The sequence below is a fragment of the Apis mellifera genome, linkage group LG1 (genome assembly GCF_003254395.2).
Source record: "Apis mellifera strain DH4 linkage group LG1, Amel_HAv3.1, whole genome shotgun sequence".
In the NCBI taxonomy this organism is placed as follows: domain Eukaryota; kingdom Metazoa; phylum Arthropoda; class Insecta; order Hymenoptera; family Apidae; genus Apis; species Apis mellifera.
In genome coordinates this window covers 5,945,317-5,968,424 of record NC_037638.1, presented here as the reverse complement: position 1 = coordinate 5,968,424, position 23,108 = coordinate 5,945,317, and the positions used below count along the sequence as shown (strand labels likewise).

The 23,108-nt window shown below is 32.1% G+C and overlaps 1 protein-coding gene across 10 annotated transcripts in view; it reads right to left on the bottom strand.

Annotated features, from left to right (window-relative positions):
* Nucleotides 1–1,419: 1,419 nt before the first annotated feature.
* LOC100576291 overlaps nucleotides 1,420–23,108 on the bottom strand; it is a 160,215-nt gene continuing 138,526 nt past the window's right edge. For all 10 annotated transcript variants that reach the window (XM_026439889.1, XM_026439890.1, XM_026439887.1 and 7 more), the window contains 5 exons: nucleotides 22,146–22,476; nucleotides 8,885–9,108; nucleotides 6,235–7,444; nucleotides 4,996–5,469; nucleotides 1,420–3,587 (listed from right to left, as the gene is read on the bottom strand). In XM_026439889.1, the coding sequence (XP_026295674.1) occupies nucleotides 2,979–3,587; nucleotides 4,996–5,469; nucleotides 6,235–7,444; nucleotides 8,885–9,108; nucleotides 22,146–22,476 (2,848 nt within the window). In that variant the 3' untranslated portion in view covers nucleotides 1,420–2,978. The remainder of the gene's footprint in view (nucleotides 3,588–4,995; nucleotides 5,470–6,234; nucleotides 7,445–8,884; nucleotides 9,109–22,145; nucleotides 22,477–23,108) is intronic.

Genomic DNA, 23,108 nt, shown 5'->3' with positions numbered 1-23,108 from the left:
TCTCCTTACTTAATTTAATAGTCATTTGTCACTTAACAGATTTATTTATCTTGTAAAGACTCTAGAAATATTGAGCTTGGTCTGGTCAGTATACGTCATATAATTCCCATTAACTTTTGTCGTTTTTTCTTTTTTTTTTTTTTTTAATTAAATTATACATGTTTTATGTGTCCGTGTATACGTGTATATGCGTGTATCACTTCGTCGAAATTGGTTATTTTTTTCAAATTCATCGTAGTATCGAATATCATTTCATTTTCGATCGTAATATATCGTATCTCTATAAACGATGAAAATAACCATGTGAATGGAAAAAAAAAAATGAGGGAAAAATGAGCGGCAAAATTTAAATCCTTCATAGAATGAATAGATCACGTAACTCTCTATCTAAGAAAAATTTTGTAGATTTCTTAAATTAACGTCTCGATATCGTGAAATTAAAATCGATCACTTAAAATTATATGAATATGTACATATATATGTATGTCTGTATATGTGTATATATATATATATATATATAATAGATATATCTCTTCCGTAATAACAGATTTATAATTTATCTTATTAATCGTTATTTAACAAGTATCTCGTGAAACGATACAAGAGGTATGTATTGCTCTGTAACAAAAAAAATAAAACATCTAAATCGTTTTTTTTTTTTTTACGTAGAATTGGTAACAAGTTTAGTATCGTCGTTCATAAGTCGCTAAGGCAGACAATGAAAAGAGGATAATCGCATGGATCTAGTTTCGAACAATTTCTTCTTCTGCGTGAATTTGAATGGAACTATACCCGATATGATAATGTTTAATAATTAGTTATCGTCCATTTGGTATACACGATTACACATTTAGGTGCTTAACGTTTTACAGTTCAAGATATTTCAAGTATAATATCCTCTCAGGCATCTGTGATTATTTACAATACCATTTATAATATAATCAAAATTTGAATTCCAAATTTGTGATTTGGAATAAAAAAATGTTATTAAGATTTTTGCATAATAGGAAAATATCTTATTTCTTAAAATAAAAGTAATTGAGAAAAGAAACGTTAATAATTGAAAAAGATAATTTCTGATATTTAAAAAAAATACATACATTGCATATATTATTAAATGCTAGGTTGGTGTATATGAGATTTTTTTAAAATAAATTTTATTTATTTTATCCAAATATTGATTCTGAATTTTCTTCTGAATTTATAAGAATTGTGATTTTTATAAATTTTTACAGTTTAAAATAATATATGAATATTTTATTCAGATTCAATATAATAATTTATAGTAAATTTCTTTTTCTTTTAATTCAATATATTAAATTCAAACATTGTAGATATTGGTTCATACACCAACCTAATACATTATCAATATATCAATAGTTTATAAGGATTTACATATTTCTTGCAATTAAGAGGATACCTATACTTAGCCACTTATTGTGCTTATCTGATGATAAAATAAGTTAATCGATCGTTCGAGTTGAAATTGTAATCTATAATTTGCGCGTGGACAAGAGAAACTCATGCTTAGATCCGAGTAAATCATATTGTAACGATTTGAGGAAAGGGAGAGGTGAGACAGATATTATCAACGCTTAGAAGTAATTAATGTAATTGCACTTTACATGCTGCCTTTGAATCCACGAGCAAATATTTTCACGTATAAACGAAATTCTATTTCGTTTTATACTTATTTTTCTCCTCGAATGTACATGTTATATATGTATATATTTCAATTGTTGAAAATTATAGGTTTAAAAGATGACTAGAAAATAAACTTGATTCGCAAGTTAGATGAAGATTAACGTAAATTAATTTGTACCATTGTTTACAACAGTAATGAATCATTTTACTATTCTTTTATGTTTAAATGATAAAAATTAATCAATTTTTCAAATTAAAATCACTTCTCACTTACAATTATTTTCGTTTCTAATGTAACGTAACATTTTAAAATTCTTTAGTCAAATCTTCGTAGCAGATATGAGTATCTAAGTATACAATTTCAAACCTCTATAAACTTCAACTTTTGAAAAACAAAGTTGTATCTTTACTCGCTACAGACTATATCCAATTTTCATTTTATTATTCCTCGTAAAACTATTCCTCTTGTTTAAAACAATCAACTCTAAATCAACTAAGAAACTCTAACACTTCAATTAAAATTTCAATAATTTCATAACTAGTTTGACATTGCCAAATAAAATGAAAATTTTATCTCAAAAGAGCATTACTATTCACATTCTTTGATCAAGACTCTAAATGAAATCAAAAGTACACCGATGTTTAATCCTTAAATGCACGATATTTTTATATGTAACAAAATATCTCGAAATCGAAAATTCATCTAATACGTGTTGTTAACACATCCGAGAACAGTAATGCAATATGTGCATGAGAAAAAAAAAAGAAATTTCTCACATATTTCTTTCCATATACACATTCAATGTACTTGTTGTTTCGTCAATATTATATAGATTTTTGATATGCTCTCGAATGAGTTAACTTAACATAAATAAGCTTCAATAAACATTTTCGTATATACAAATCTTGAAAAAAAAATATGCTATCAACATCTTGTATTTAAGAATTAAACGACATCCCAAATCTCTTTTTCGCAAAACCGTCATCTCTCGTATATCACGTACACAGAGAGGGAGTTCGACCGCGATACGATTAAACGCACGCATAAATTCGACTTGTCGTTATTATTACGCGTGTATTAACCTGATCTCGCGAGAATTTCATATTAGATTGGCCCACAGAATCTCTTGGCGAATCATAGAAAACAAGGAACGAATCCCTCACATCATCGTCTCCCTACAACTGGTCATGCTGTCTAACTGTAGGTAAGGGCAATCGTTCTCGCATAGGGGGGCGTTTCGAGCAGCGGTGTTGGCAGGCCTGCTGTTGCACCAGCCCTCCGTGCGCAACGTGCTCGTAAGGTAACACAGTACGTCTAGAATCTCGTTAATGCGCTAGGAGCCCGGGTTCGCGTCCTCGCTACTCCTTCGCCTCGCCTCCAACTCTTGCGCCAGCATCGCCACCTCCCAGTTGTTTCGGCGCCCCTGCCTCCTCCTCACTTCGGCCTCCTCGTCGTCGTCCCCGTCGTTCTCGCTGTCCCTCGCCGCTCTCTCGTCCAACTCGTCCTCGGATCTGCTGCTCTCGCTGTTCGACTCGAAGTCGATCGCCACGTCGTCCTTCCACAATGGTTGTGGAACGATCGAGCTGGGCAACTCTTGCAATTCCAACGTCTCCTCCTCCGAGTGCTCCTCCCACGATCTCCTGTTCTGGGAGCTAGACTCGGTGGACGGCGAGGAACGCTTGTAACGGGGTTGGGTGGTGGTCAGAACGGTGTCCACGGAACCGTCCCTCATGAAAGGATGGTCCTCGCGGTCGTCGTCCAGATCCTCCTCCAACGAGGCGTCGTGCTCCGTGCTGTCGCCCATGGACTCGTCCGCGTTCCGCGACTCCCTTTGCTCCAGCTCTAATATCCTTGCCTGGAGCTGGGATATTATTTCGTCCCGCTTGCGAATCTCCAGCTCCAACGAGGTGAACTGACGTTCGAACTTGGTCTGAATATCCTCCTGGAAACAGGATTGTTATATTGGAGGATTTGTAGGTTAGGGTTCGTTCGAAGATTAAGATTTAATTTATATGGATTTATATCGTGAGATTCTTGATTCTTTTCTTTTTTAATTGTTTGAAGTTGTAATTATATGGTACTAATTTGATATCGAGTTAAATTTTTCTGTATTTTTTAAGTGTATAGGTTAAGAGCATTGATTTAGTGATTTTCTTTTTTTTTCCCCTAATGTGCAAAAATAATTCTAGAATTATATAGGCGTTTTGATTTGCTCACCAAATTTTATATTTTTTATTTATATTTAATACACTTTCTGGTTTCTATCGATATATTTTAGATACGTGACCATTTTCCTTAAAATTTTTTCTCTCTAGAATTTTTTCCCTAGGATTCTTGAGATTTCTAACAGTATTTCTTCTATATTCTTTTTCCTTAGAAGAATTTTTCTGTTGAATTCACTTCTGTACACAACACAAGTATAGTTAATAAAACGAATTAAAAAAGAAATAATTAAAAATAATCCTAAAATAAATTAGGAACATAATTATAATTGCTAAATATAACAAATTCTAAACAGAAATTTATGCGATTCGACATGATTTATGTGATACAAACATCATTTAATTGTAACTGAGCGGTGTTTGCAAAATCAACGAAGCATTATCGTTGTTTGAACAGAATATAGTAACAAGTAACGTATTAGCGACTTGGAACAAGAAACAGCAAATAGGACGAAATATAACTGGTCGAAGTGCAAAGTTCTTGCGAACATGATGCATGAGAACTTTGCAGTATCGAAGTCGGTAACTTCCAAGTTGATATTTTCGCGGAGAAATTACAAAGTTAAGGAATCTTATCGAATCTTATCGTCTTAGAAAATGCTCTTTTTACCAAGCTTTTTATTTTTAAGGTTATATTTTAAGGTTATAGATACTTTGAAATTTTGAATTCTTTAAAAAAAAATTATCATCTCAGATTTATGATTTATTGATCTGATTATTCTAAACGTTGAATCAATTACAATTTTTGATTAATTGAAAAAATATTCAATTTTTTAAATGAAAATATTTAAATAGGAGGATATGATTATGAATATTTAAGCAGGCTATGGTAAAAATTAATTTTTATAAATATCAATTTCATTTATCAATAATTTGTGTGTAATGATTTAATTAAAAATTTAGTCTTATACAAAATATTAATAATTCATAGTATACAAAAATTTCGAGACTTATTTATTAAATTACCAGCAATTTAATTATCTTAATGTATTTACTTTTGCTTAAACTTCCAAAATCAATCCTTCGGATAAATAACCTATATGCATATATATATTATAATTCCTCACAACACATTCTAAATCGTATACGAATACATAAAATCATATAAATCATATAAAGAAAACTCACCAGACGACCCTTAACGATCTCTTTGATACCAGACACCAACTCCCCCAAGTATTCCTCTTCTCGTGGCCGAGATACCATTTGCAGGATACCTCCGCTGCCCAAAGGACGGAAACTGAGTTTATTGGGCGGTGGCAGTGAGGCCTGCTCTTGGGCGTCGGACAAATGAGACCCGATCGGATAATTGACCGGTATCTGCTCGGACGGTGGGCTTTGCAGCGTGTACTTGTTAAACGTGACGCTCTTCGAGAGTTTCGAGTGGCGCGCCGCGTATCCCTCTATGGTCGGTGCCCTCATCAATTTCCTCAATTCGGCGGTGGCTGCCTCGCGGTCCGGCGTGCTCGTCGCCGACGTCTCCGAGCTTCCGGTTCTGCTCCCGGCCGATAACTTTTTCAATATGCTTTTCAGGTTCCGCCTCTCCAGCGTCTCGTTCTCGGGCGATAATTGCTCCGTCGGTGATATCGACGCCATTCGATTCTGCAATATTTGTATTTGTATTGCGTTGAAAAGAAATGGCGCGAATTTTGAATCGATCGCACCCTTCGGAAACGGATTTCTCGCGAAATTTTGAAAAATTCGATATTTATTTTAGAATTTGTAGAGTGATATATCGTTTTCATGATGTTAACCATAGATAATTTAATTTTGACAATACAATTATTGAATTTGATTGGTAATCTCATCCTAAAATTTTGTATTATCATTTTTATAATTGTTGGAAATTATTGATTTTATAATTGATATTCCATATAATTTCCCCTGTTTAGGATTAAAATAAAATTATTTTAGGATTAAAATAATTGTATCAAATAATATATTTATATAATTAACGAGATAAAAATAAAATTAGAACTCACTGTAGAAAGAATTTTTGGTTCGATTGACAGTATTATTGACAGGTTCCGCCCGAATAGAACGAAGCGAGTAAATCAAGTGTGTATAACGCAGAAATTGAATGGCGGAACTTTACCATCCGACGATCGGCCAACCAAGTATCAACCAAGTTTCTCAGAAACTAATACCAACTATTAGCCAACTATATACAGCCTCGATATTCGTAATAGCGTGTATAGTAATAATATAGTAATAACGTGTTGCTATGCAAAAGTCCCTAGGACTGGATTCTCGAAATGTCGATCAAATATCGCACGTAACGATAATAATTAATTTTAATCACCCACCAAGATTACACATTCGAACACTTGAAAAATCAAATTATCATTTTCCTTTTTGTAAGCATACCTGATTAAATTTTTCCAATTTCCTGGCGTACTCGATGGCGCAAGCCTCCGAGTGACTTCTCGTCAAGTTTCCATCGAACTCGATCTCGTTGTTCTCCCCGCAATCCAGACTCGAGCTTCTCACCGCTTTCTCGAGTTCGGCCAACTTTTGCCTCTCGTTGAGTATCTTCAGCTTCTTGACAAACGGTAGACCGCAATACTCGGGCGACAGGTCGTCAACGGACGCGTACATCTTTGTCTGCTGCCTTATGTGGACCAAGCTCTGCCTCAACTGCAACCTCCTTGCCGGCGGACTCCTCTGAGGCGAGGAGTTCTCCTTGTTAGTCAGCGAGGCGTCCTTCAGCATCGCCCAAGGTTTCCTCGCGATGTTCGACCCGTTCGACCCGTCCAACGCTCCAACGTTCCCAATTGTCGGCGACTTGACGCTCTGCTCCACAGCGCTCTGCGCCGAGGCTTGCCTCTGGATCGATTTGACCGGCGGTTGCCTCGACTGCAACTGTTCCTGCTGCTGTTGCTGCTCCTCCTCCGGTATACTCGTGTTCTTAGGGAGCAGAGGCTCTTTGGTGGGCGCCTCCTTGTCCGCCTCCCTCGCCTCCTGCTCGTTCTTCGCCTTCAACAGCAGAATCCTCTGGAGGAACGGCAGGTTGGGGTTCGTAGGGTTCTGCGCCTCCTGCTGGCCCGGCTGTTGTTGCTCGGCCGCGTGCGCTTGGGTCTCCATCAGGTTTCGACGCTCCTCCCTCTCCTCCTTCTCCTTCAACAGCCTCAGCCTGGCGAGCAACGGGAGGCCAGCGCCCAGGGGGGAGACAGGCGCCTCCTGGACGCCGCTCGAGGCGGACGGGTCCACCTGGCCGTCGTCCACCTTCTGCTGCCGTTTCAACGTCGGCCCCTTCGGGGTCAACGGTTGCAGCTCCAGGCTCTCCTCGGGCCTCGTGTTCCGCCTGCTTTTTCTCAACGCGTTCTTCAACCCCTTCACGTCGCTCTTCAACTTGTCCACGATCCGTTTCCCGGTGCTGTTGTCGGACGAGTCGTGGCCGGGCGACGTCGGCTGCCGGGACGCCCTTGCGACCTTCTGCGCCTCCATCAAACGCTTCCTACCGAGATTTTGCAGGATCTCTTGGGCCTCCGGGTAATCTTTCATAGCCGCCAACACGTCCTCGCGGGAGAGGCTGAACAGCTCCGAGTAACCCACCGAGCGAACATCGGCTGTGCGCCTTTGATTTGGGGATGATTTAATTAATGATTTAATTATTCGAATAACGAAAATTGAATATTGTGGCTTGGGATTGAAAATTATACGTTTTATTTATTATTATTTTCTTTTTTTTTTTTTGTTTCGTACGTTGAATTTTTGAGGGGATTTTTAAGGGGACTCGGTCGGTATAACAGTTTTCAGCGAGCGGCTAGGGATCCCTAAATAATCGGAGTACTATATACGTTGTGTTATTTGGTATAAATTATCCAGTATTGATAATTTTGACGATAAATCGGTGAAATTGGTGTTTTTAACGAAAATAGGAATGATTTTTTTTGGTAATATTATATAATGATGCAACGAATTTCGTATATATCAATTATTCCATAGTGATTTTGTTTCTTACTTTAAATTCATTATATTATTAGTTTTTGTAATTCAGTTAAGCTCGCTTCGAGGAACTTCAAAGTTCAAGAAAGTTTGTCTCCGATTCGTGTCTTCTTCGCGTAGAAACTATAAAGAGAATTAAAAATTGTAAAATTGAAATAATTGTGTTTTCCTTAAAAAAAAAAAAAAAATAAACGATGAACTTTTAAATTTATGAAATTGAATTGTCGAAATAAATAAATATCCCGTAATTTTTGATTATAAAATTCTAAAAATTTTAGCAATATTCAATATTCACAATATTCAATACAATTATTGGAATAATAAAATTTTTCGATTTCTTGTATATTTCATATTTCTGCTTTCGTTCGAGAAATTTCGAAAATCGAAGGGGAACGAAATTTGAGCCGAGTTCAGAGATAGTGAATGACGAAACAAGAAAGTAGGACGAGTTATATACATGTCAGGGTCAGAAGGCGAGGAAAATAAAAAGCGGACAAAATCGGGAGAGGGTTTTATCGATTGCAGTTTTCGACTGTTACCGCATTTTCGTCCGGCCGGATATTTCAACCAGAACCATTCCGATAAATTTTTCACTGCTTGGATTCGTGTGTTTAAGCAATGCATCAATTTATGCTCGATAAATTTTCGTAAAACTCGAGACACGGACTAACAAATCCAAAGTACATAGAGTTTTCTTAAAATTTTTCTACGAAGATATATGAACTGAATATTATTGAACAAAATAATGTAAATTTTGTGTTTCTCGATTAAATTTTAACTCATTTTAAAAGCTGATCGAGATTCGTGTTAAAATAACGATCGTATTACTTAATGTTGATTAAACAGATTGATTTTCAATATCGAAATTATTCATTCCATAAATTCGCTCGAAATCACACTAGTCTGCTTGTTTAAATATTTCATATTAATTATTATTGATATATCTGTTTCATTATAATTTGCACGATCATTCGATATATATATAAAATATATTTGGACAATATTTTTTCAAAATGATTTAAAATAAGAAAATTTCGAAATAGAATACGAGGTAATTCAAGTTACTTACTTGTTTAATCCGTCCAGATTAAGAATTCCAATTTCACCGAAAAAGTCCCCGGCTTCCATGGTTGTTAAAACTCTTCCCGTTTCGCTAATCACCTCTAAAATCCCGTCCGCTATTATGAACATTTCTCTAGCCACTTCCCCCTTTCGGCATATCGAGTCCCCAGGCGTGAATATATAAGCTTTCATTTTTAACACTAGATCGTGAAGAAATTCGGGTTGGCACTCCTGCAAACATAGAGAGAAGAACTGATATGAATTGGTTCATTGAAATTATCAATATTGATTAAGTGGAAAATTTAAAAAAATCTCAAGACAGAAATAGTTGTAAAATAATTTCAAAGCGTTAAAACGAAGATAAAAGTTGATAAAACTGCAAAAAAAAGACTTATACGTTTTCCGAGTTACAAATATTTCGATTTTACATTCGAAACGCCTGTATTCAGGCAACCGGTGAAACGGTCTAGCGAGAACAGCTGATTGTACGAACGGTCGTCTACGCACAGGCGCTCTCCGTGAAAAATTTAATTCCACGTGTATGTAACTTGGAAAATATCATTTATCCAACAATTTCTTAAGAAATAACAGCTCTTAATTTAACGAATTATTATTATTCCTAATTAAATATTCTACTGTTAATAATTCTTTCAAAACTCTTTTAAAATTCTTACTTAAATTCTACATAAAAAATTACTCAAAGAAGAACATTATACAATATTTTCATCAAACTGTTATCCTCCACGTTTTAAATATCCATCGTGCGCAATCTTTTTGCAATAAAAAATTATTTAAAAATTATTTATCGTTGCTAAAAAAAAAAACAGAGATCAAATGACAGATCGATATCGTAAAATATTTGCTACTCGATATAACGATTTCCTTTTGTCCATTCGGTCTACAATAGACTTCGTTAAAATATCGTATTTGCGTGTACACAAGAACGCACGGGTGCACAGTGGACGATATGGTAATGAAAGGTACGTTAAAGGCTTCATCGAGGCGGACACGTTATAGCGGCAATTAAAAGTCGCATAAATGCACCAATTACCCGGGCAATTGTAATTACCGGTTGTAAAAAAATTCTTCTCCTCCGTTCCCTTACGGTTTTTACCCGAGAGTCGCGTGTTTGTCAGTCAACATTGTGGCCGGATTTTCATTGCGCGATCGAAACCTACGCGAAACAATTCAACTTCATTCCTGGGAATCCGTTAAACAATTATTTCTCTCCTTTGTTTAAAATTACACGTACGTATATATTCAATTAAGTGTATACTCGTTTGGAAAAAAAAAAAATTGGAAATTAGAATTTCTTCATTTTAATTAGAGGTTATTATATTTTGTAAAATTATTTTTCCCCTTTAATTTTTCACTCGTTTCAAAAAAATAAACGAGAATTATTTTTGAGTTTCTTTTATTTGATAACCAAATTCTTTTTTAATATCGTTTCGAGTTGGTTTATTATTATTATAACAGGAAGGTTACGGATGGAATATATATTCACGCATGTTAGTACGCAAAACGACTGAAATTAGCATCCCTCTTATCGATTCCTTGAGGACGACCTTGCGGTTTCTGCTCTCGCACAGGATATCGAGAGGAGGGTGAATATTAACGGATGCTTGTCGTGTTTAAACGCGTTACAGGGGCGCGTTCGTGCATGCTTATCCATAAACGTAAATAAAATATCGGGAGGATGTGACGTAATTCATTCAAACACTCTGCCCTTTCGTTTTCCTTCCCTCATTCTTCCGCAATCTTTCTTATTCTTATGCAAATTTCCTTCCAATTTTAATTTTCTTTCTTTACAATTATTTAAAATTCTCCGAGACAAATCATTTTTTTGAAAAAAAAAACCACGTCTTCCACTTTTAAGATTTTATTATATTATAAAAATTAAAATATTATAAAAATATTAAAAATTTAAATAGATGTAACATTTGACAAAAGATTCTTTAATTCTTTTCAACGTTCGTTCATTTCTCTCTCGTGAAAAAGATTTCGTAATCTTCCAAAACACGGAATCGGCTTCGAAATAATGGAAATTTCGCGGCAATATTATATTTCCACGATCTACGAAGACCTTCTCGTGAGATCTTCTCTCTCCTTTATCGCGATGGAGGGGGGATGCACTCGTGACAAACGGATGCAGAATGTGCTCGAGGATAGGTGCACAGCCGCAACGTTCGTCAATACGTTCGTCGAATCTGAGACGATCCTGGCAAAAGATTATCATTTTATTCGAAATGTTCATTTCGTTCGAATAAGATTTTAAGAAATATAATTATTAAATATAAATTTCTTCTAAATTGTTAACACATCGATGAAAAAATAATAAAATTACAATTCTATAAAACGGAAATAAATTCTTTATTTGGAAATATTCGGTGCAGGCAAAATAGCTGTAATTAAATTTTCGTGGTGGATACAAGGCAAACTTCGTCGTGAAATAGAATTACCAAGTAAAACTGATTTTAAACTGGAACTATAGTTTCACACTGCTATGATTCCATTATTTCGCGACTTCGAACTGTTTTTAATTATTATTCGAAATTATTTCTAATTTTATAAATTTATTAATTTTAAAATTGAATTACATATCGATTAGAATAAAGATGGATTATTTAATAATCCATCCTCCCCCCCTCCCCGAATTTTCCACGTGTATCGTTGTTATTATTAGTTTTGACAAAATTAAATTCACTCTTACGCAAAGAGCGAGCTTCCAATCAATCCATTTCCGCTCGAAATCGGGCTAACTTGTATCTTTTGTGGCCTAAAATTAGTTCGAGTCGCGTTGCTTTATTTTAAGCTTCCCTTCGGTTACCTAGGCAAAATGTATTTTCCAAGAGGAATTATTTAGAGGGAATACGCGTAAAATGGTGGAGAATTTTATTTTAACCGATACATCTCTTTATAAATATAATTTTGTAATGTTTAAAGTAAAAATTTGTGCAAATTTTTGAATCAAAAAATTAATATCCAATCATCTTTATCATTTTTCTAACTTTGAAGAAAAATTTCCTTTTTTTTTTTTCCTTCTTCATGCTGGTCGATGGAAATGATTCAAAATTATATATTCATAGATATTCATAGATACGTGAAAAATGTTCATTAACAGTGGCCAATAACGGAAATAAAAATAACCTGTTTTGCAAACAATATGAAATTATTCACTGTTTAATATTTATATATACCGTGGCACCGATTCGTTAAAAACACATTCAATGCAATGAAATATGCAATGCACGATTCTCGACAATTTGCGATATTCCTTTATTCTTTCCCAAATGGAACTTCATACATAATTCTTCGTAAACTATTAAAAAAAAAAAAAAAAATATTTCCTCTCTATTAATTCGTTACGCTTTCATTCATTCACCAAATCTTTTAAATCAAAATATAAATTTTAATCGAAGAAAAAAAAATGCTTATTGCTTTAAGATAAATTTAAAATCGAACGAATGACAGCAAGGTATTTATTTACCTTCCGAGTAGAGTATATTTCATTGTTATCGCGTCTAATAAAAATTTTTTTTTCTCCACGAACTTAACTTCTATTTATTTTCATCGAGTTTACCGACCGAGGACAGAGTTCCTTAAAGCGAACAGTTTCAACTGTTGCAGCAAAGACATCATAAATCCTTCCTCCTTTCTTTTTTCTTCCATTCGTAAATAATGGCTCCGTTGGAGAAACACGTTCGATCACAATAAGCAAAGCGTCTAACGCGTTTCAACGAAAACGTTCGGTTTACTCGATTTATCCACGCTCGAATGGCTATTCCCCTCCCCCCACCACCACCGAAATCTGATAACGTAACGATGTAAGCCAGCGAATATCGCGTTTCGTTCCATTCGGGGAACAAATTTTTTTTCCAACGGGACGTTGCTCGATCCTCTGTGGGATTATCGAACAAAAAGTCTTTGCTCCCTTTGTCGTGGAGTAAAATGGATTATCACAGGCGAAAAGTTTCACGATCTCTATCTTTTATCTGCGAGTTTCGCAATTTGTGACACTTTTTTTTTTTTTTTGTAGAAATTTTCGAAAGTTCTATCTCGTCGAATGTTTTTTTTTTTTTTCTAACCTCACTTTTCTCCCTTTTATAATCACTCGATTGATTCTAGTTGTATTTTGTATTTGGGGAAATTTCGAAGTAACGAAATTATATTTTTATCATTCACGGGATTTGATTATTTACGTAATATACGTATTTTTCTAACAATTTCCAATTTAAATTTTTTAATTATTCGTCGATAATACAGCAAGAAGTATAACATACGATAAAACAGTACATCTTTCGTCAGTTAAATCAAAATTACTCGTAAGATAATGTTCGGATAGCTTCGGCTAACATCGGGAAATTTCGGGTGAAGTAATCGCGGTTTAAGCAATGAATTATATCTAGTATTACAGTAGAGCCTCGAGTCTCCGAGCTGTTATTTTTAATCCATTTAAATTCAACATTATTTCCCGTGTTAATATAAAAATATTTTTGAAATAATTATCATATTTTCGTTAATAATTGCCGTTGAATTTTAATTTCACAAAGAACGTAACCTCGTACAATTACACACTGTAAAATTTGATATTTTCCACGCACGTACTAACCTCATTCTTATTCACTCGAAATAGTTTCGCAATTTTATGTCGAGTTTGCAACTACCAACGAGCAAAAACATCTTTCCTCTACGGAATATTAATAGTAAAATAATAATAACAATAATTAAATATTAATAATAAAACAAATTTAATTAGATATTTTTATTAATCTATTAAAAATCCTTCTTCTCTCAACCAAGAATGTATCCATCCAAGGCTATCATCTAATCGTCTTCATTCCATTGAGATTGCTTTAAAGTATCTTCTCCACGATAGCGCATTAGAAACACTGGCAGGCTTGGATTAATTTTACCCTTCGCTGAAATCTTATTTCGCGATAAATTGTTACACTCATTGTTTCTCATTACCCCTTACCAAATAACACGTTGATTGCATTCTCTTAGGCAAGAATACCTCTTTCGTGTACTTTTTACCCAAAAAACTTTTTCTTTTAAAAATCGAACATTGAAAATTAGAAACTCAAGCATATTCGTTTTATTCGTCCAAATGAAAATAAGTTAAAAATTTGCACAAGCTGTTAATAATATTGTATCCTTAAAAAAAATTTAATCTGTATAAAATTTCTCAATATCAGATATCTCGGTCAATTAGAATAGTCGGATTTCTCGCGATATTCGACTCCTATTAAAACAGACTTTTGTCAAAGTCCCGTATCTCCTTAATTCCGATGCATCTCTTTTGAAATTCTAATTCCTTTGCGAGATAGGGAGCTCTGGCTTCGTTCTCCCGACTATTCCTCACCGATTTATACATCTTGGACAGATACTAATGCTTCGGTTAATCATTAATCGATCTCGTCTCTCACGATTTAGCTCTTTTTTTAAAGAAATAGCGTCCATTAAAATTTTGAATTAATTATTTCGATAAATATTATTTTTTTTTTTTGTAATATTATTTAATATTATTTATTATACAATATTTTTTTAATATTATTTATTTTCAAATAATTACGAATAACTGTGATAATAAATTATTGTGTTAGTGATAATCGAAAGAATATTTCGAGTTCTTTTCTCTCCACATATTTTTTTTCTCCCTCCAACACGACGAAGTTTCAGAATCCACAACTCATTCCTCTCGATCTTTTCCCATCTTTCTCCACCAAGTTTCCAAGAAGAGAAAGAGTCGTCCACCACAGGGAGAGATTCCTGCATCGTTTCCAATCCAAGTTTTATCACGTTACACGCTCGAAGAAATACGCTCGAAAATCCGATAAAAAAATAAATAAATAAATAAATAAATAAACAAATAACGAAAAATAATGCAAAACGTGATTCGATAAGGAGGAGGAATTTTTCTTTTTTTTTTTTTTTTCAGAGAATTATTTTCTGAAAAAAAATTAGAGAATCAAAGCTCGAAAGAGGAAGGAAAACGATTATTCTCGATCGTTTGACGCGCGAATGTGAGCGAGATGAGAAGTGAAATCAAAGGGCGGATGTATCTACGTACGTCAGACGTTAATTGCATCAGTGGCTGGCACGAGACGATTGAATTCGTGATCTGTCGTTGCCCAAGGCTGAATAGATTTCACGTTAAATCGATTTCACTCAGGCGAGGCAAGTTTGTTGTTTGAGGCTGATCAATCGTACTACTTTCATTTCCTTTTTCTTTCGCCTCGAATTTATACAACCGATCTTCTTCTTGTCGAAAGAAGATAAATCTCTCTGCCTTTTATAATTCTCCATCACTCTTTTGATTCTTCGTATAATTCATGTAATTATTTATTATTAATGAAAAATGGGATAATTTTTAAATAATTGTAGGATACATATGATTTTTATTTACTTGAAAGAAAAATTATTAAATTTTTTTAAATTTCAATAAATTAAAAATAAAATTATATAGAATATTATAATAATAAAATTATTAAACGTAATAAATAATAATAATTTTAATATTAATGATTTAATGAAATGAGAAGCTTCTTTTAAGAAATTTAAATTTTATCGACGTCGAAATTCTTATAATAATGATTTAAAGGCCAAAATTTAAAAAATCGAGTACTATTTTGAGTTTTATTTATTTTATTTAGATTTTATTTAAGTTTTAAAAAAATTAAATTAAAAAATTAATTATTATGCATGTTATTCATGTTTGTTTATTTATGATTTATATAATTAGTATAAAAAATTAACTTAAATTTTGAATATTTTTTAATTTTTAAAAATATTTTTAAATAATAGTTTAATAAATATTTATATATCAATATATACATATATATATATATTTATTAATATAAAATATATATTTATATATATATAAATAATATTGAATATATATTTATTTAAATATGTATATATACATAAATATTTTATTTGAAATAAAAATAAATATTACAAAAAAAAAGAAAACATAAATGTATGTTTATAATTAATAAAATTAGTAATAAATTAAAAGAATATTTATAAATATTTTTTAAAATGATACGAGATTTTGGAAGAGATTCGAATTTGTTGTAGCAAATTGGTATAATAAAACTTTGATAAACTTTAGGCGTTTTAATTATACTTTTATAATTTTTTTGGAAACGATTCTCGAGCATTTTCATAGAGGCATCCGCGGACATCGTTCGAATATCACTTGATGAGTTTGAATAATTGCTCTCTAATATCCGATCTCGACCTGGATCAGACATTAATTGGAGTTGAGGAATGCAGCGAAGTAACACGTTTCTATTAAAATTGATGGCCAATCGTGTTATCTATATGAGCTATAAATTATAATCCCGGTCAACAAGCGAGTTACACGGATAATTAGTTTCCACAGTGTACTTGTTTCGATGAGGAGGAATTTTAGAATATTTTTTTCATCACACCATTCATTCGTATTTTAGAAATCTCATCGCGTTTCTGTATTAGAAAATACAAAAAATTTTCAATTTTTATCCATTCATATTTCTGCCACAATCGAGAGTAGAAACTTGTTCTCGACTTGTTAATTCAAAAAATTTTATAATATCGAATTTTTTTTTCTTTTTTTTAAGTCTCATTTTTTGGTTTATTTAGATAAAGTCGAAAAAGTGGAAAGTTTTTATTAATCCTCCAAGTTCTTTTTATTAGCTCGTAACTTTTCATTCCAGATGCCTTTGATTTAAGGGAAGTTTTTAGTTAATTTTAAAATTTCTTCATTCAACTTTAAATTTTTACCCCGGTCGATAAATCGAACTGGTAAAATTAATGTTCTTCCTTTTTCTATTGAAAGTTAAAAAATGTGTAATAAAGTTTCCCTTTTGTTGCATCGAATCTGAAGGTACGTTTCATTTCTCTATTTCAAGTAAACATTAAAACTTTGATCCTTTTTTCTTACGATCATCTTATTTTTTTTTTTATCGATTTCCAATGTGTTACTCCTTTTATTTTTGTTCATGGTTATTCCATTAATATTAAAGGAAAAATATTTAATAACAATAGAAATTCATCACTTTTCCTGAAGAGAAGTTGATTCAACGAATAATAGCTTATTAAATCGAATGTTAGTTAAAAATTAAATTGGAGGCGCCTGTACGCAGGCGACCAGTCCTGCTCAGCTGATTGGACGGCCAGGTTGCCTGTACACAGGCGCCCAATTAATTGCTTTTTTTTTCTTTTTATTATTCAACATCTTTGCGCGTTAACTTTTGTTTTTTTACGTACAATCGATCAAATAAGTATCCCACAGGTATTTTAAAATATTCTAAACATCCAAATTAAATATAAAAATATAAATATGCGAAGAAAATTAAATCGAAAATTTCCATATTTTTTATTCGATTTTTAAATAAAATTAAGAACGAAAATCAATTAAATTAATCTGAAACGTAAACATAAATATTTTCTTTTTGACGAAAACTGAATTAGAAAACCGACCGATGGTAAAACGCAACGATGAGAATGACGAAAGGCAAGAGGCAATTTATGAGATAAGAACTTCTCCTCCTCGGGTCTCGTTACATTTTTCTTTCGCCCGTACTTTCGAGTACGGAACGCATTATACTTGCAAACCTCGCTTACACGTACAACCGAACAGAAGCGGTTGTATCTTCGCCTATATTATGACTCATAAAAAGAGGGTACAAGTGCGAACTCTTGTTCCCTCTAGTTACCCTAAGAAACTTTTATTACCGCATTGACGAAGGGAAATATAGCTTTGTTCTTAGCGAACAATTACTACCTTGATTCTCAAATTCTTGATTAAGAAAGCAATTGATGTTTTAACAAATTGAACAATTTATGGAATTTATGGCGGAAAAATTTCTGTAGAGTTTTTTTTTTTTATAAAATCCTTATCAACAAGTTGAGAATATTTTTTTAAAATTGTTAATCAGAGATTGAAGAAAAAATTTTGAAACTTGAAATTTTATTCGTTTTAATTTTTTTTTTCTTTTTTTCCTTTCTGAACAAACTCATTATTGTTTCCAATAATGTTTGATTATAAATATTATAACTTTGCACGTGTACGTTTACTCTTGATATTACGGTATACACTGTAAATATTAATTATACAAGCAATGCGCTGTACTATTAATGGTATTTTTGTTTTCTCGTTAAATACGTGTGGGAGTCGTGTGTATTCCCTGTATTATTAAAGAATAAATATTACATACGATCATTCTTAATTCTTTTCGTCGTGATGCATTTAAAAATGTTTTCACATATTTTCTTCGAAAATTAAAAATATAAATCTATGTGTCTTGAAAAATATTTTGCATCCAAGATTTAAAATGACGTACGTTGAATTTTAACTTATAATTAAAAATCAAATTAACCATCGATCAAAGATTAAAGAATTGCAATCGATAAACGAATAACATTAAAGTCCATTTTACATTCCAATTTCTCGGAAAACAAAAAAAAAAAACTCAATTTTTCCGTCGGTAATGTCGGTTTTTATCGCGACGTTCTCAGAAACGGTGGATTAAAAGTATCCATCCATCCCCCCCGTCTTTTTTATGAGGACATCGTTTCTTCAGACTAGGTGCTATAATTCTCGAATGTTTCCTTCATGATTATTCGTAACATAAACACGTTTCTTTGTCTAGCTATAAATTTCCAATTTATCTAAATAAGTGAAACTAACGTTATAATTTTAATATCGTATCGATATTAATTAATACAGGATGTTAATATATTCGTAAGAATATTTTCGATACGAAAATGGATATACTTTTTGTACAGAAATGTCGATTTACGAGGTTAGTCGAAGCGAGACGGAGATACGGATAGAAATGGTGGTGCGACAAAGAAGGAGCTGTCTCGCACAATTGTTTCTTTTTTATAGAGATAAATCTTAATCGAAATATTTGTATAATTTTTTGACTTTTTATATTCTACAAAAAGTATTCCATGGATAAATAGAGAGAGATTTATATATTGTATTAAATATTAAATATAATAGATAACTTGTGGATGGGATGAGTGTACATTATGAGAATAATAAAAAGAAAAAAAAAAAAAGATAAATTTGTCCTCGAAAAAGTATAATTTCTTCTCTCTTTTTTTTTAACGTAAATGTAGTCGAGCTACATTTTTATGTATGTATTTTTTAAAATCATTTATATCAAAAGTAGTGGTTTGTATTTCTGACGAAGTAGATCATCCATTAATTTTTTGTATTTTTGTATTTATAATAAAAAGAACGATCGTAAAACAGAGAGCAGAAATTTTTCTTTCCATTTTTAATGGAAAATATTAATGGAAGGTTAAGAACTTTAATATGATTCAGAATTTATACCGCATAATTATTTTTCTTAATTTGAACGTGACTCAGAAAGAATAATATAAAAAGTATCAAAAATATCGAAAACGATTATTTTCTTTTATAAATGAAATTTATCGGAAAATCATTTGATACGGTTTAAAAGTCCAATAAATAGGACTTTGATGCTTTTTTGTTGAAGATATCATCAGCGCCCTTTCGCCATATAGCTGGTTCATAGAAAGACGAGGATAAAATAAGAAGATATTTCAACTGGAGAGAATGGTATCTCATATCTTTTTGTTCCTATTTCAATGTCTTTCTTTTCTTTGCCTCTCTCTATTATCACCACCGTATTGACAATAATCGATACGAAAGATATATAACATATAACACAATTTATACGTATTATCTATCTCTTCAGATATATGAAAAAAAGTGTTTGAGAAGCACTGATGTAAAATTTAAGTAATGATTGTTATACGAATATAAATATAATATTCATATAATATTCAATATTCGGAAAGGAGTGAAGAAAAAATTATGAAATATAATAATTGTAATAGAATCAATAAGCTCTATTATATACTGCATATTGTATATAAATAATTTTTAAATATATTGCACTTATAAATAGTGTATCAAGAGTATGCAATTTTGCTCGAGACTTGGAAATCTCGAACTTCGGGTCAGTACGGAAAAATTCGGGCAAAATCGAGCAGGATCGAGTGATATCGGGCGGGATCGGGTAATATCGAGCAGGATCGGGTAATATCGGGCAAGATCGGAAAATATTGGGCGGGATCGAGTGATATCGGGCCACTTCGATAGTTTTCGGGATTTTGATATAATTTCATATTACAAGTATGTACGTAATTTAATTTTCAACAATTTTGAGAATAATTCATTCGATTAATCGATCGAAAGTTGTTGTGGATTTTTTTTTCGTTTATTTTTTGTGTACAAAGAAATGAAGATGCTCGTTTGACCGAAATAATTTCAAGAAATAATGAAGATGACATTGCATCTATCAATAGGTTAGATTAAACTGCCATACACACTTAGTGATTTGATCGATTCGACAATTGAAAATTTAAATATATAAAAAATTCTTGAATTCTGTGTAAGTTTGTGAATAAAAGTTGTTCATTAAATTTTCATTTAATAATGCATATCTTTGTTAAATTAATATAAATATTGTTTCGAATTTAGTAATAATATTTAATATATATTATAATTGCAATTGTAATTGGAGTAACTGATTTGATAATTTAACATATTTATCGTTGGAATGTCATTTCGATTCGGATAAAATTGACGACGAAATACGGAAAGACCTTATCGATCACGTTTAATGGCAATTCCAGTTCAATTCGGTATGTTCAAGCATGAATTCTCACACGACCCGACACGACTCGAGGGCAACTGATCTTCTAATGGGTCTAGCTTCCAAATTGCTTATAGTTGATGTTGAGATCGAATGGAATTAACCATATATGCATGAAATTATTGTTATTAACGTTTAATGTGAAATATCGATACTTTTAAACCAATTATTTCATTATAAATATTTATAATTCTTCATTCACATATCTCGATAATTATATTTTATTCTTTGAAGAAACAAAAATATTTATTTCAAAATCTATATAATAAAAATTAAATTATATTCAAGATTAAAAATTTGAATTAAATTTGATGATAATGTTGATAAAATGATAACGATAAAATCGATCTCTGAAACAATTTAACTTAACACAAGGGGTGTACCTTCTTGAAACATTTTTTCAACTAAATATAGAATTAGTTAATGTTTCGTGTTAAACAAACAAGCCTCACTTCCTATGTATTATATTAACAAACAAAGGTTCAATTGACCTATTGTTAACTTGTATGATAAACAAGCAACACAACAAGATTAAACCCTTAACAATATAATCTCAGTAATAAATAAATTTTTTTAAACGTGAAATTAAAATAGTTTCAAATTTCAATTACATTAAAAAACAAGTTTTTGGTACTTTATGAACCATTCGTTGATTCTTTTTATCATTGCAAAAATTAAATCTAGCTATATTTCATGTATAGAATACACAACTCTTCTATAATTATTAACTTCTATAATTATAATTTAAGCGTTTATAATTTATATTATCAGCTTGAGAAACTTCATAAGGGTGTTGTTCATAAGGGATGAAAATAATCTCCAATGTTGATAATTATCATGCGAAAAGGTCTAGCAATTTTAAGGATTTTCAAATTTCAAATTTTATAGTGAGCTTTAGAGAATATATTAGAGGTAATTAATATTTTGATAATTTATACTTTCCTTTCAAACATTTTTAAATAACAGAAACAAAAGCTAAATATTGAATAGAAATCAATAGTCACGTTGGAATCTTCCTTTATATAGGATTATTTCTACTATTTCTAAGAGAAATGAGGGAATTTACTAATAATTCAAGCAATCATCGCATTCCTTTTTCCACTATAGTTCAACGTTTTGATTAAAAATGCTTTCCTTGAAATTGAAAGCAATACTACAAAACCTTGTCCGACTGAAGAATTATTTATTCAAGTCATCGATCCATGGAATAAATCGTATGGTAATATAAATTAGCAGCCCTTACAATATTTCAAAATATATGACATTACAAAGAAAATAATTAGAATTTTTTCAACTGTTAAAAATTACGAAATGAATTATCTTTTCTATGATATTTAAATTAAATTATTCTTTAATTACGAGTTTAAATCAATAATATCTTCTACAACGTGAAGCGAAGAATGTGAAAATATTAGAACTATTAGTAGCTTTTTAATGTAATAAGAGAAAGAGAAATGTCTCAGAACAATTATCCTATTAGATTAATAACCGACAAACAATAAATAGCAAGCATAATTTTACGTAATTCGACTCACCATCCAAACAAAATATTACACTTATTTGAAATCAAATTCGACAAGACCTCACCTGAAATATGGTGACTTTTTTCAATACGGACAAATTCACATGCAGCGCCAATTCGGTCTTCAATTTGTCAGGTAACAATCCGAGTGCTGTGTTGATGTCACCACCACCCTGTATCCTACCCCTGGACCAGCTGTAGTCGTACCACCTCAGCACCCTCCTCTTCATCCCGCCCGGTACTTTGTGGTGTCTCATATATGTCTTTGCACCGTCCAACAGTCTCTCGAATTCCAGCCGATTCGCGTTCCGGTTGGTAATCACGTTTCCAACTTGACCGACGATCGTCGCGAATATGAAGACGCCGATCAGGTAGCTCACTATCGTGAAGACGTACCTACGGATCAGGAAGCGAGAAAAAGAGCCGATCAGTCCAAGGAGGATGTGATCAGTGTCCTCGGTTCATGGACGAGCGGCCCCCGCCGGAGCCTTTCTCCTTTCTCTCTCTCTCTCTTTTTTTTTTATATTCTCCCTATATTCTCCTCCCTTATCTCCTCTTTCGTTCGTTCCTTCTTACTCCTTTACCTTTCTTCCTTTTCTAACCTCTCTTTCTTTCTCTCTCTCTCTCTCTCTATAGCACACGTTCGACACACTGCTCTATTCTCTCTGTCATTCACACTAGAGATGATGATTTTCCTATATATGCGTTGAAATGTATATCACGATTGTTATTTGAAATTGTGAATTTTAATATAGGTGTATCGAAATATAATGAGTTTAATTTATATTTACGTTTTATTTATACGTGTAATTTTATTGGGATATAATTAAATTATTTAAAGAAATTGATAAAAATAATTTAATTATTAAATTAAAACAGGATTATTAAGATTTTCTTTTTTCTATAATAATACGACTTTATTTTTTTCGTAATTTTATTAATGTGACATTTGTTACACGTCATTGTTATGCACTCATTATCATATTATCAAATCAAAAATAAAGTAGACGATTTCTTGAATAAGCTTC